General features: G+C 39.1%; 1 protein-coding gene across 4 annotated transcripts in view; it reads left to right on the forward strand.

The window, feature by feature from the left end:
• LOC140735558 (protein tweety homolog 3-like) overlaps positions 1-15,389 on the forward strand; it is a 182,396-nt gene that overhangs the window by 58,611 nt on the left and 108,396 nt on the right. For all 4 annotated transcript variants that reach the window (XM_073060747.1, XM_073060748.1, XM_073060749.1 and 1 more), the window contains exon 2: positions 7,726-7,892. In XM_073060747.1, the coding sequence (XP_072916848.1) occupies positions 7,726-7,892 (167 nt within the window). The remainder of the gene's footprint in view (positions 1-7,725; positions 7,893-15,389) is intronic.

The following is a 15,389-nucleotide window of genomic DNA, read 5'->3' on the forward strand; positions in this document are numbered from 1 at the left end:
ACTTCCCGGGAAGAGACGTCACCTTGATGGCAACATATGTCTCTCAAAAATCCTAATATACGCCTCAGAGTCAATGGTACCTTCACATACATGCAGTTCACCCATGCCATGGGCACTGATGCACCCCCATACCATCATAGATGCTGTCTTTTGCACCTTTTGCTGATAACAATCTGGATGGTCATTTTCATCTTTGGCACAGAGAACTCGACGCCCGTTTTTTCCAAAAACTAGCTGAAATGTGGACTCATTTGACCACAGCACACGGTTCCACAGTCTTTCGGTCCATCTGAGATGAGCTCGGGCCCAGAGAACTCACCGGTGTTTCTGCATAGAGTTGATGTATGGCTTCCTCCCTGCGTAATACAGTTTCAAGTAGCATTTCTGGATGCAGCGATGATTAATTGACAATGGTTTTCCGAAGTACTCCCGAGCCCAGGTGGCTATAATTGTCACAGTAGCATGAGGGTTTCTTAGGCAGTGCCACCTGAGGGCTCGAAGATCACGCGCATTCAACAGTGGTTTCCGACCTTGCCCTTTACGCACTGAAATGTCTCTGAATTCTCTAAATCTTTTCACAATGTTATGTTCTGTAGATGTTAAAAGACCTAAATTCTCTGCAATCTTGCATTGAGAAATGTTCCTTTTGAACTAACAATTCTCTCTCGAATTTTGGCACAAAGGGGTGAGCCATGACCCATCCTTGCTTGCAAAGACTGAGCCTTTTATGGACGCTACTTTTATACCCACTCATGATACCTCACCAGCTTCCAATTAGCCTGCTTAATGTGGAGTCTTCCAAACCGGTGTTACTTGAATATTCTGTGCACTTTTCAATCTTATTTTAACTCTGTCCCAACTTTTGTTGAGTGTGTTGCAGCCATCAAGTTCTAAATTTGTGTATATTTACAAAATACTATTAAGGTAGTCAATAAAACTATTGAAAATCTTTTCTTTGTACTTTTGTCAGTTAAATAAAGGTTCACGTGAATTAATATATCACAGATTTTTGTTTTTATTGCATTTTGGTAAATATCCCAACTTTTCTGGAAATGGGGTTTGTATTAATAATTTAAATTATTACTGATTGTAAGAGAGTCGGATTGAATTAATGATGATGGAGTATAACTTTTCCTGTGATAACCAACTGAATTGAAAGATCATTGGAACTTAATAGCTGATGCAACTTTCAATATCCCAAGTTAATAGTTTAAGCCTGTATACTCACTGGTGGTCAGATGTTGCCTGCTTTCTGGAGTCTGTCTCTGTCATCACTGCAGCAATATTTTCTATTGATTGACTAGGCCATTTTTTTTCCTGACTGGAGTGTCTTTATAGCTGAGGAGCTGTCTACTGGTTTATACTTGTTGTCCTCATTACCTCTGCCTTTTACTCTGTGACTTTGCAACCATAGCCACAGGCTGCAAATGTTATTTTTTAAGTTTCTGGGCCATCTGCCCTTGAGCACATCAGGATTCAGCTAGGAGCCTGATTCATCTTGTTTATTTTTATCATATATCTGACTTGGTGCGATTTCAGTAAATCCTGGATCGACGGTTAAGTTGCACTTTGTCTCAGAATCTTACATAAGCTGTGAAATCATTTTTGCAGCAGCAATCCGGTGCCAGATATAAAAAAAAACTTAAGAGTTACATCCTTTTCACTATTTGTTTATTTTATATGATGAGGTAGTAGTGTTCATGGGTTCAGGAACTGTTCAGAAATCTGACAGTGGAGGTGGAGAAGCTGTTGTTAAAATAATGAGTATGGATCTTCAGACACTTGTACCTTCTTCCCATTTAGTAACGTGAAGAGGGCATGTGTTAGGTTGGAGGAACTCCACCGTCAGGATAAGGCCACACTTAGTTTGGCGGAACAACACCTTGTACTCTGTTTGGGTAGCCTCCAACCTGATGGCATGAACGTCGATTTCTCAAACTTCCACTAATGCCTCCTCTTTCCCCCCCTTCACTATTTCCCATCCCCTTGTCCCTCTCTCATGTTATCTCCTTGCCCGCCCATCACCTCCCTCTGGTGTTCCCCCCCCCCCCCCCCACTTTCCTTTCTTCCATGGCCTTCTGTCTCTTTCACCAATCAACTTCTTAGCTCTTTGCTTCAATCCTCCCCCTCCAAGTTTTACCTATCGCCTGGTGTTTCTCTCTCCCCTCCCCCCACCTATCAAATCTACCCCTCAGCTTTTTTTCTCCAGTCCTGCCGAAGGGTTTCGGCCCCAAGCGTCAACTGTACTTTTTTCCATGGATGCTTCCTGGCCTGCTGTTTTCCTTGGACATTTTGTGTGTGTTGTTCAGATTTCCAACATCTGCAGATTTTCTCTTGTACATGCTGCATGGTGAGGGTCTTTAGTAATGGATATTGGCTTATTGAGGTGCCGCTCTTGAATATGTCCTTGATGTGGAGGGTTATGCCTGTGATGGAACTGGCTGAGTCTACAACTCTCTAAAGCTTCTTGTGATCAAACTTGTAATGAAGTAGAGCTGCTGGTGTGCTGTCTTCATGTTTGTATCAGTGTTTTAGGCCCTAGATAGATCTGCTGAGATGTTGACACCCAGGACCTTGAAGTTGTTCTTCGTTTCCACCACTGGTCCTTCAACAAGGACTGATGTGTGTTCTCCTGACTTCCCCTTCTGAAGTCCACATTCAATTCCACGGTCTTGCTGACGTTGAATGCGTGGCTGTTGTTGCAATACCACACAACCAGCTGATCAACCTCATTCCTGTAACCCATCACATTGTTATCAAAGATTCTGTCAACAACGGTGGTGTTATTGGTGAATTGATAGTTGCTGTTTGAGCTGTACCTAGCTACAAAAGAGTATAGAGAGAGTAGAACAATGAGTTAAGTATGCATCCTTGATTTGGCTGACTTGATTGTTACTGATAGGCACCAACTGAAATCTCCCAATAAGGAAGTCAAAGATTGAATTGACTTTATTTCTTACATCCTTCACATACATGAGGAGTAAAAATCTTTGTTATGTCTCCGTCTAAATGTGCAGTCATAGTAATTTGTACTAATTTATAATAAATAGAACAGTCGATATAATGTAGAGTACACTCAAATCAGTATGAGTTAATCAGTCTGATGGCTTGGTGGAAGGAGCTGTCCTGGAGTCTGTTGGTCCTGGCTTTTTTATGCTGCGGCACCATTTCCCTGATGGTAGCAGCTGAACTAGATTGTGGATGGGTGATCAAGTTGCAGAGTGAGGCATAGAGGCTTTGATTTTGAAGTTTGTTGAATAGTAGTATGGGGATGGTGGTGTTGAGTGCAGAGCTGTAATCGATTAAACAGCAGCCTGATATGTTTTATTGTTACCTAGATGCACCAAAGCTGAGTGGAGAGGCAGTGAATGCAAGCCACGTAAGTTAGGACAAAGGGGACATGGGATCTCCTTGGCAGATAAGGCAGAGGAAAATACTATTCTGGATATTACATTAGAAAGTCCTGAAGAAAATGCAGGAATGATTTCCTAAAATGTCATCCGGGATGAAAGACAGATTAGGAAGAAAATTTGAATTAATTAGGTCATTGTTTGAGCAAGGACAAACCTGGGAGGAAATAAGAAAATTAACCAGGTCTCTGGAGAAAGGTCAGAAACCAGAGAGCACAGATTCAAGTTTAGTTTTGTCTTCAGTGATCAGTAGAGCTTCTGATTCTGGAGGAGTTACAGCTGTCAACAAATTGCAAAGTATGAAGTAGAACAGAAAGTGCTCGGCCATTAGATAGATAGATAGATACTTTATTCATCCCCATGGGGAAATTCAACTTTTTTCCAATGTCCCATACACTTGTAGCAAAGCTAATTAGATACAATACTTAACTCAGTAAAAAATATGATATACATCTAAATCACTATCTCAAAAAGCATTAATAATAGCTTTTAAAAAGTTCTTAAGTCCTGGCGGTAGAATTGTAAAGCCTAATGGCATTGGGGAGTATTGACCTCTTCATCCTGTCATTAGGCTGTAAGGAGAAAAGTCACCTTGCTGTTTCACTTGGAAATCTTTATCTAAACTGAAAACTTTGTTAATACCTTTGTCATATAAGATATAGTGAAACAACAGACACTTCAATCACAAGTGAAGTTATTAGTTTGCTGAATGACCCATAACAGAAAGGATAAACTTTAACTCTAAGAATATGTGGGTTAGTGTTCTGCAAGAATTGCATGCTTATTTAGCCTCTTTTGAAGACCCACGACTGACTGACCCTCACTGAGTTTAGCTCAGTATCTCTTTATACTTTTTAGTTGACAAATGTCTTGCCAACCTAAAATTTAAAATAGTATAGCATTGATTATTGTCTGCACCACTGGGTGTAGACTTTTACTACATTTACTGAACTTCATTCACTCCTAACTAATCGAGAGTAAAAAAGCTGGAAATCTGTAAATATCAAAATGTTGACGTTAATAAAAGCTGCAGATGCAGAAAATCTAAAATGAAGCAGAAATGCTAGAAATATTGCTTGTATACATCTCCGGTGTTTTGTTTCAGAAAATCTGCAGGTCTGCATATTCAACAGCTTCTCTGGAGAAAGAAAGAGGTGGTTAACATTTGGATTGACCACTTGTCATCAGAGCTGAAGAAGTGGGACAGCCATTATTTAATGTTACAGATAGGGACTTATGTTGGATAGGCAACATAAGAAATATTTTTTGGAGGGGTAAAGACCTAGAATGCTCTTGTGACAAAAATGCAGTTTAAAAAGTGCTATCTAAAAGATGTGCGGAATGCCTGTTCATCTTAGTTAATACTGAAAGCAATATGGTAGATTTAAAATGTAGAGAGTTAAAATGGGTCAGCACAGACTAGATGGGCCAAAGGGCCTGTTTCTGGGCTGTGCTTTTCTATGATTTTATGACAGATGAATTATTGTTTCACCTGGAAGGATTGTTTGAATCCCTAAGTGGTGTGGAGGGACAAACTAAAAGGATTGATGTTGCATTTGCCCATATTACCATTGGTGATGCAACAAGAAAGGGTGTGCCTGAACGTAGAAAAGAAAACCGGATAGTTGCTAAAGGAAAGATGGTGGAAGGGAGGGGGAGATTTATCTGCTCATGGAATCTTGTTGAAGGTGGTGGAAATAGAGGATGAAATATTGTAGGTGGATTTTGGAGAAGTTGAACATATGGACAAATAGAATTGTTAACTTTGCTTTGGTTGGAAGGAGGGGCAAGAACTGTTCATTTTCATTTCCAATTTAGTGCGTTGCATTTGGTCTTCAGGGGTGGTCTCCATCCCACTCCCAAGTTGACATTTATCTTTTGTCTTCTGCACTGTTTCCAAACAAGTTTAGAAACTCTTATAGAGATGTTCCCTCGCTTCCTGTAACTTAGTTTCGTACTTATCCTGTTCTGGTGAGGGGCTATCAACCTGAAAAAATCAACTTTTTCTCTGCCTGATTTAATTTTCCTTATCATTTGGCTTTTCATTTCATTCTTGACACTCTTCATTTTAGATGTCCTTGATCCCAGTTTCCCTAGGCAACAGAAACTGTTCCTCTCCCTGCACCTTTTTTAAAAAAAAATCTTAATATATTGAAAATTTCAGTTGAATTTCGTAATGAATTGAGGGATCTTTCTTCATAATTCAATCATGGAGTCTGATATTCTAATAAACCTTTATTACATTGCGGTCACATTAAGTGCAGCACCCAGTGCCATCCACCTCACATCCTCTCATCAGGCCTCTGTACAATTATAGCACAATTTCTACTGCGCTGCACTTCAACCCTCCATGAAAATAGCATCATGCCATCACCATTCAAGATTATTTTCTACAGCTGCCCGTAAGTTTTAGGTTAATATGTCAATATACATGAACTCCTAGGTCTCCTTTGGATGTCCTAATGTTTTTAGATTGTCACTATTTACTTTGTACCATGCTTTTTATGTCTCCCATCTAAAATCAGTGTTGGCTTTTTTTCTGATGGGCACGGGCAGCTGGGACTACAAGTCCTATTACACTTGGTTGATCCGTTACCTTAGTTATCAGCTAAGATTTGTGTTTAGCCGCACTATTCTTTATTTATAAACTCATAATTTTTAATTGTTATAGACTGTCCTTGCTGGTATTCATTCACTTTCAGTTGCAATACCACTCTATATTTTTCAAGGGTTCCATATTGCTTGTCTCTAAGTGAGAAGAATTCTGATATCTGTTTGCAAGTTTTTCATTCTCCCTCTTGTTACTCTTTATGCTCTGTTTTTTACACCCTTTATTTTCTTGTATATGTATCTATTGTCTGTTCAAGTACCACACCAAGACATGAACACATAATCTATTATTCAGTGCAGAACTAGGTACTGCATTGTTGGAGGTAGTGGCCTGAAAGGATGAGATTTGGTCCTGGCTCCTGCTATATAGAAGTGGGGGGGAGGAAAGAGCAGGGGCGTTTTCATGTGTTCTGGCAAACATTAAGGCTCTGTCAACATCACTGAAACAGATTATCTGATGATTCACTTAATAGTGGTTTGTGCAATATTTCCTGTTTGTACAATAGCTACTGAGTCTGTCTTGAATGCACTTCAAGAGTAAATTGGCTGTAGGATATTAAAGACAAAGTACACATTCCATTCTTGACTGTTTGTCACCTGATTGAAGTGTTCATAAAGTTCAGTATCCTCCAGCTGTATTTTTTTTGTATGTGCTTTGATTAATAACTGATCGAATGAGTCAGCTTTCGATTACAACTTGGGTGCTTGCTTATCTGATTACACAACAGTTGTGCTGATCTCCTGCATGTTACCTTTCCAGGTGTTTCAACTACTGTTTTTTTCCCCTGCAACTTTTTCCCCCCATCTTAATCAAAATTCTTGAACTTCTTTGAGTGGCATTTAGAGATGATCTTCTTTTGGCTTGCCTTTGTGCAAGAGCCATGCCCTTTTATTTTCATTATACTTCTAAAGCAGTACCTTAGCTTTTAAATGATGTTATGCAGTTCCCTTTTCTTTTGTAGAAAACAACTAGAGGTGTTCATTACTTGTAAGTAGAATTCCACTTCAATGATTTTAAATGACAAAATATATATTTGGGTAACTTTTGAATCGTTAGACTGAAATATTCAAAAGTTTGAACACCACAGCTGCTATTGGTAGCTGTGTTATTGTTCCCAACAGCAGCTTGTGAGCACATTTAGTTAGAATATTTTCAGTATGTGAAGAACACCAACATTGCAACGATTATTGAAGGCAGCAAATGATGAATGATTCACCTTCTTGAAAATGCCAATTTTTGATGAGCTTCAGAAAAAGTAATGACTGTATGAGTGAATGATTTGATATAAATCAAGTGTTGTGATTAGAGGTTCATGAAAATAAATTGCCTTATTTGTCCCTAGAAGACTGAAATGTCATGAATTCTAATAAATTGTAATTAACATTCAAATATGCTCAATGCCATCAATCCAGAACCTTTCTCAGTGCAGCTCATGTTTATCTGTCTCCAACACATTTTTCAAAAACTCAATTTCTGAAAAAATAGTCATTGATTTACAGTAATGTAAATTATGTGAAATGATTTCATGTTCTCAAATGCACACAAATGGGAAAATCTTAGGATTTTGGTTAAATTGCCCTTAGTTTTGGAATTTGTGAATGTTTATGAATCTTGAGCTAATGGCATAACTATTGTTGATATGTTTAAATTGGATTGAATGACTAACCTCTCTTCCACCATCCCCATCCCTCTTTATTTTTTCAGTCACTCCTGCTGTTAGGTGGAGTTGCTCTCGTCTGTCTGGCCCTCAACCTACTCTTCCTTCTCTTCTATTCTTTTTGGCTTTGCTGTCGACGGAAGACTGAAGATCAGCCAAATGCAGACTGTTGCTGTACAGCGTGGTGTGTGATCATAGCAACACTTGTGTGCAGGTAAGCTCAATACGTCAACAGCTTATTCAAGTTTGAGATTTTATTTATATTGGCAACACAGGTGATCCCAATATTTTATGGTTGGTTGTTTTTCTAGAAAACCATCCAAATTCAACTATGTACAACCAGAAGGAATTAGTTTAATTCACTATCATGCTTGGCACAGACATCATTAGCTGGTCTGCTCTTGTGCTGTACCCTCTTTGTTCTGTGAATCATGATTTTCCCCATTGTAAAGCCACATGCAAGTTAACAGAAAATTCATGCAATTACTTTTTTTGCATAAATTTTGTGAACAATTTTTTATTCCCTATCTCAAATCTTTTGGTAGCTATTTGTACTGTACTGAATTTCTGTTACCCAAACTACTGTGACAAGGCAGTTTCTTGTACTCTTTTTCTGAATGATACTGTGAACACCTAACTGACCATTATATTGGGTTCCTCAGATTAACCATATTCTTATGAAACTTCTTGAAATTGCCAGTCAGTCAGTTTAATGTCAGGTAACAATGAAATTCTTACCAAAGGAGAGCATAGAAGATCATGTAGAAATGAAAAGTATAATGAATGATCATCTTGAGTTTCAAAAGGAAGGTTTTTCTTGACTGACTGAATTTTTTTGAGGAGATCCAGGAAAGGCAGTGGTGTAGTGACATCAGCACTGGACTTAAGGGCAAGTGATCCTGAGTTCGAATATGGCCCATCCATGCTGGGTTGACGTCGAGCTAGCAACTCAACTTCGTTTTTAAAAAAAAATAGGCACAGAGAGGAACAGCAGGCCATAGGAAAGATTAAACAGTTGAAGATTTTTCTAGCTTTTCCAAATGCCTTTGAAGGTACATCACAACAGACAAGTATGGACAACTAATTTGGAGGTGGCGAGCAGTATCTCAGTATAAGTGGCCTCCAAATAAGAGAAATTGATAGAAATAAAGAGTAGCTGTTCACAATCAGGAGAAGAGTAAGAAATGGTCTCCCACAAGCATTTTGGGATCGTAGCAGTTTACAAAGATCATTAACAATTTAGACGACAGAGGAGTTGTTGGGAGATAGCACTGAGGTGGACTACAAGTTAAATAGGCTAATAACTGGCAAATAAAGTTCAACACAAAAAGCTGTATTTTTATAAGGAGTACTTGGAAGTCAGTTATTTCTTGAAAGCTGTGAGCATAGTTGGGCAGAGGAACAAAGTAGTACGTCAGTTGCCAAAAGTTGAACCACAGGTAGCAAAGCCATAAAAAGGAATTTTCTTCTAGGGGATAGAATTGAAACATAGGGAAGTTTTCCCAGATTGTGGTTGGATTGTGCTTGGAGAACTACTGTACATACAGCTCTGGTTGTGATTATAAAAATAAATTAGAAACTGTGTGTGTAGTTCAGGGAAGATTGATAAAGATGATGCCAGGACTTTGATAAGCAGACTTGGTTTCTCAAGAAGACTGAAAGGTGACTTAATAATGGTCCGAATGGAAAAACAGAGATTATTCATAAAAGATGATCACTGAGAAATCTAAAAGAGAATCCAGAAGAAATTTAATTGTCCAAAGAGTATAGAAACACAAATGGTATAGAAGCATTTAAAAGGAAGCAAGGAGGTGGGGCTGGAAGAAGTGTGAGAGGAACATAGTGTCGAGTGGTTTGGTTAGGCTGAATGGTTTCAATAACGTTCAGTATCCACCTGCATGTTTTCATACAGCAATATTAATGAAAACACTAAATAAACCTAAATGCTTAACAAGTTGTAAGGCAAAAGCAGCTCATAATTGTTGTATACCTCATCATACATTTGTTATAATAACATTTTCAGACTGTCAGGCAGGTCGTGGCTGCACCTCTGATTAAAGATGTGAAAAGAATGTGCTGAAAATGAAATTTTAGTTGACTACTAAATGTACTTGTTATCCTGAAACTAAACAGTTTAATACTGATGCTGCTTTGTGTGATGACGTTAGTTTTGCTGTAACCTCTATCCTGATCCTATGCTATCTACATAGGAAATTAAATTGGGATGTTTCCAGTTCCGAATTTTGTTTTGGATGCATCAGACTGATTTGGATTATTCATGCTTTGCAGATGTGAACCTTCAAGAGGTCTATTTATTCAACGGCCCTCAATTAATGCGTAGATGGTGACTTTTAGTTATAAATTGAGGACAGAGGTGTGCATTTTATGGTTTTAATACAGGTGCATCAGACATCTTTTCGTGAACTATGACTACAATATATTGCAGAAGAATTATTGACAGCATTATGTCAGCCATGGAGTTGGAGGTAGATTACAAGCCGTTTTGCACTGCAGTTTATTTTAGAGCAAAGTCAATTTATTCTCAAAATGGTTAATTAAGTGAATGTAGAAAATAGACTAATAATTTCTCTTAAATTAGAAGAGTAATTTCTTCAGGAAGGAGGAGGCCAGTTAAATACAAATGACGTTCATAAAAATAACTTTCACTAAGTTTCATTTGAAGGGGAAATCATACAATCATCTCCACTGTGGATGACTATAATTTTGCCATTACTTGCAGAAGTGTAGTATGTAGATTCTGCTTCCTGTGGTATTTTTCTCCCACAAAATTTGTAGACAGCAATATCTTTTTAATTAGAGTAAACCAGTTTACTCATCTTGGAAGATATATCAGCAATTTAAAGTTTATTCTAGGTTATTTTTAAAGATGGAAATTTGTTTAAATTTTCTTGAGGAACACTGAATTTTAGATATTTAGTTTTCATAAATAAAAACTTGTCCACCCAGATGAGTAAAGGGTAGCTGTAACCCAACCTGGTGTAGAGGTATTTATAACATTTGTTTGAAAAATACTTGAGGTGCCCAGAGAATTCAAAACTTCCAAGACCATTGAACTTAAATGGTGCAATTCTGGCATTGAGAAAATGGCACAGAAAGGGAACATTTGTGAATATTTAAGCTGCTTCCCAGAAACTTAACAACTTGATCTGTAGAAGCTTGAAATTTTTCTCATGGTTCCCCTTCAGAGACAATTCCTCTTCCTGTGGGAACCAAAAGGTGATACATAAAGGATCAAATGGCTTGAGTAAATGGAACTTTTTTGTGGATACATTCCACTATGTTCCATAAAATTGTTCAAAGCTGATAAACACATTTATTCATTTGGCTGCAGAACTGGTTGAAATAGGATAATCATGCAAGAATGTTCAGGTTCACTTTGAACCAGCAGCAGTCCCATCTTGGGTCAGTTTTTCCCACTGTACTGCAAACTCATTTTTCTTTTGGTGTAAAAAGAAGTGCACCTTATAGAATGTTACAACTGAAGTACAGAGTGAATATACTTGCATTTTTTCCTCCACACCTCAATTGTTTCCATTAGACCATAAGACATAGGAGCATAATTCCTGCAGCATTAAATCATATTCCTCCAGCAAGATCAAGTTCCTCCACCATTTGATCATGGCTCATTTATTTTCCCTTACAATCCCATTCTCCTGCCTTCTCCCTGCAACCTTTGTCACCTTCAATCAAGTAAACTATCAACCTCTACTCTAAATATAAAACTTGACTTTGCCCCACAGCCATCTGAGGCAATGAATTCTGCATATTCACTGCCCTCTGGCTAAATAAATATCTTCTCGTCTCTGTTCTAAAGGAATGTCTTTCTATTCTGATCCTAGAATTTCCCAGTATTGGAAACATCTCTTCCACTCAATTTAGGTCTTTCAATATTTGGTATGTTTCAATGAGCTTCCGCCCCCCCCCCCCAAAAAAAAAACCATCTCCATTCTTCTAAATTTCAGCAAGTACAGTCCCAGAGCCATCAAACCCTCTTCATACAATAACCTTTTCATTTTTGGGGTCATTCTTGTAAACCTCCACTGGGCCTTTTCCAATGCCAGGATATCCTTTCTTAGATACGGGATTCAAAGCTGATCACAATACTCCAAATGTGGTCTGACCAATGCCTTTATGAAATCTCGGCATTACACCCTTTTATACTCTAGTTTTCTTGAAATGAAAGCTAACGTTGCCTTTGCTTTCCCTTACCACCAACTTAACCTGCAAGTTAACATTTAGGGAATCCTGCACAAAGACTGCCAAGTCCCTTTGCACCTCTGATTACTGAATTTGACTCCCTGTAGTCTACACATTTTTACTTCAACCAAATTGCAAAATCATGCACTTCCTTGTGCTGTATTCCATCTGATACTTCTTTGCCCATTCTTCTAATCTGACCAAGTCCTCCTGCAGACTCCCTGCTTCCTCAACACTACGTGCCTCGACACCTTACAGGGCAATCAGTCAAGCAACACTGCATTCATGCTTCAGAGTGTTAGAATGTTTTTATATTTGGGGCCACTTTAACTAATCCTTGTATCTCTCTAGCTAGTGTGTTGTCTTTTAAAATGTGCAACTTTCATTTTGAGTCTATTTTAAAATTGAACTTAAAATAAAAAGGCTAGAGTGGCGATTATGCAGCATCTGTGAGATATTGGTCTGGTAGCAAGGAGGTCTAAGGCCGTTGAAGGCCGGGGCATGCTGTGTGAGTGCACTGTTACCACATGCACACGAAGATACAGATGTACAAATCCTATTCTTCCCCATCACCATCCTGATCCACTCCTCAACGAGTTCCCATTTCCTTACTGCCCATACATCTTTCCCTTAACTCCATACTCCCATCACCTTCCCTTGCTTCCTTCTTTCCCAGTTTCCTCTCTTTCTCTCCATCCACTGCCCACACCTCCTTGGTGGATGATCTTTCCAAGACTGAGCTTGCTCAGTGACTGCTGGTGATTGTGGTCTTCAAGGCCATTCACTAATTGCATGTCTCCCATCTCCCTTTCATCTTCTGTCCCAACCATTGCCCAGGACCATGATGGGAAAACCTGAGGAGAACCTTTAGACACTTGCACAATTATGATCTCTTGGAGCTTTACAGCTAGGTTGGTGAGTCCTAGCCAGCAAATATCAACTGATGGAAACTGACTTAACTTGTATGAGTGGGAATATCTCATTCAGTAAATGCTGATTCTTATTTCTTTGCCCTGAAACTTAAGGGCTTTCTTTTACCATGCACCTCTTAGAGGTCTCCACCTGTAGTGCCCCTCTTAAAATCCAAAGCTAGATGCATCTCCTGCTTCCTTCAGGTAGCCTCCTTCCCTTCCATTTCTCTTGTATACGCGAACTCTGTCTCCTATGTCAAGAAATCTAACAAAAATAGAAGTGTATAAACATTGAATTGTCATCTCCTCTGCAAATCCTTGAGGAAACAGCTGGATCTTTTACTTAGTGTAGAATTCAAATCAGCTTTGCCCATATCTTCTGATTCTGCTGGCATACAGGATAATTTTTCCAGTCTGAGCTTTCATACTCCACTGAGGTAAAGTATTCACATTCTATAAATGACTATAGATTGAAGTCAATGATCTGAATCATTGAGCTTGATGTTGGATATACCCACTGCCAACATGATTCAGAGTATCCTTCTGGGTTTCAAATCTATCATCTAAATCAGGCTTATCACCAATGCAGCTAACATTTTATTTTCACGATGATGGCTAGTTATTGAAGGTTTCTTTTGAAGTGGGTTTAATTCTCACTTAGAATACAATACATCAACATGGATATCAGTCTTATACATCTTGAATCGGGGTCATTTGGTTTATTTTTATCAGATATACTGAAGTACGCTGAGAAAATTTGTGCGTCATCCATGCAAATTTTTTCATCACATCAACACATTGAAGTAGTACAAAGGAAAAACAGTAAGATTGCAGAATGATGTTACAGAAAAGTGTAATGTGTGCAGACGGTAAGCTACAAGATAATGACAAAATACTGTAGATTTTCAGTGCAAGAGACTGTCTTATTGTGCAAGGAGTCTTACAGCAATGGGATAAAGGCTGTCAGACTAAGATTCAAAATCAAGTTTATTATCACTGACATATGTTATAAAATTTGTTGTTTAGCGGCACCAGAACAACACAAGACACAATATTTACTGCAAGTTTAAAAAAAAATAGTGTCGAAGACGACTAACAAGGTAGAGTTCATGAGTTCATGGACAGTTTAGAAATCTGATAGTGGAGGGGAAGAAGCTGTTCTTAAAATGTTGAGTGTGGGTCATCAGTCTCCTGTTTCTCTTACCCCAATGGTATTGCAACGATGGCCCGTCCTGGATGGTGAGGGTCTTCAATGATGGATGCCACCCTTTTTGAGGTGTTGCCTCTCGAAGATGTCCTCAATGGCAGGGAGGATGGTGCCTTTGATGGAACTGGCTGAATCTACAATCCTCTGCAGGTTATTTTGTACTCTGCATTGTAGGCTGTATACCAGGCTGTCATGCAACAAGTCAGAATGCTTTCCACTGTACATAGAAGTCATAGAATACTACAGTGTGGAAGCGGGCCCCCGGGATGCCACAGTGCGGAAGTGGGTCCCGGGATGCCACAGCGCAGAAGTGGGTCCTTCGGCACATCTAGTCTGTACTGAACCACTTATCTACTTAGTTCCATTGGACTGCGCCCAGACCAGAGCCCACTGTGCCCTCCCATCCATGTACCTATCCAAGTTCCTCTTAAATGTTGAAATCGACTATGCATCCACCAGTCGTGCTGGCGGCACTTTCCACACTCTCTCCACCCTCTGAATGAAGAAGTTCTCCTCATCCTCCCCTTAATTATTTCACCTTTGACTCTTAACCCATGACCTCTAGTTGTAGTCTCACCCAACCTCAGTAGACAAAAGCCTGCCTGCATTTACTCTATCTATACCCCTCGTAGTTTTTTGTACCTCTATCAAATCTCCCCATAAGCTTCTGTTTTCTAGGGAATAAAGTCTTAACAACTCAGGTCTTCAAGACACGGCAACATCCTTGTGAATTTTCTCTGGACTCTTTCAATCTTATTTGCATCTTTCATGTAGGTACGCAGATGACCAAAACGGCATGCACTATTCCAAAATGGGCCTCACCAACGTCTCATACCAAATTTGGTATCACCAATGGCATCAACATAACATCTAAACTCCTGTACTCAGCAACATACACAAAATCTGGAGGAACACAACAGGTTAGGCAGCATCTATGGAAAAGTGAAAACTGTTGACATTTCAGGACAAGACTTTTCATCGGGACTCTTGATGAAGGGTCTCGGCCCAAAACTTTGATGGTTTACTCTTGTACATAGAGCTGCCTGACTTGTTGAGTTCCTCCAGCATTTTGAGTTGTTGCTTGGTCTTCCAGTATCCACAAATTTTCTCATCTTTGTCCTGTACTCTTGCATTGATTCATGAAGGCCAATGTGCCAAAAGCTTTCTTTATCTAACTGTGATACCACTTTGAAGGAATTATGGATATGTATTCCCATATCCCTCTGTTCTACTGCACTTCTGTGCCATAACGCTCACTGCATCACTTGGTTGGTCCTCCCAACATAAAACACTTAACACTTGTCTGTATCGCGTTCCATCCACCATTTTCCAGTGCATTTTTCCAGCAGGAGCAGATCCTGCTGCAGTTGTGATA

This window comes from Hemitrygon akajei, chromosome 11 (assembly GCF_048418815.1).
Source record: "Hemitrygon akajei chromosome 11, sHemAka1.3, whole genome shotgun sequence".
Lineage (NCBI taxonomy): Eukaryota > Metazoa > Chordata > Chondrichthyes > Myliobatiformes > Dasyatidae > Hemitrygon > Hemitrygon akajei.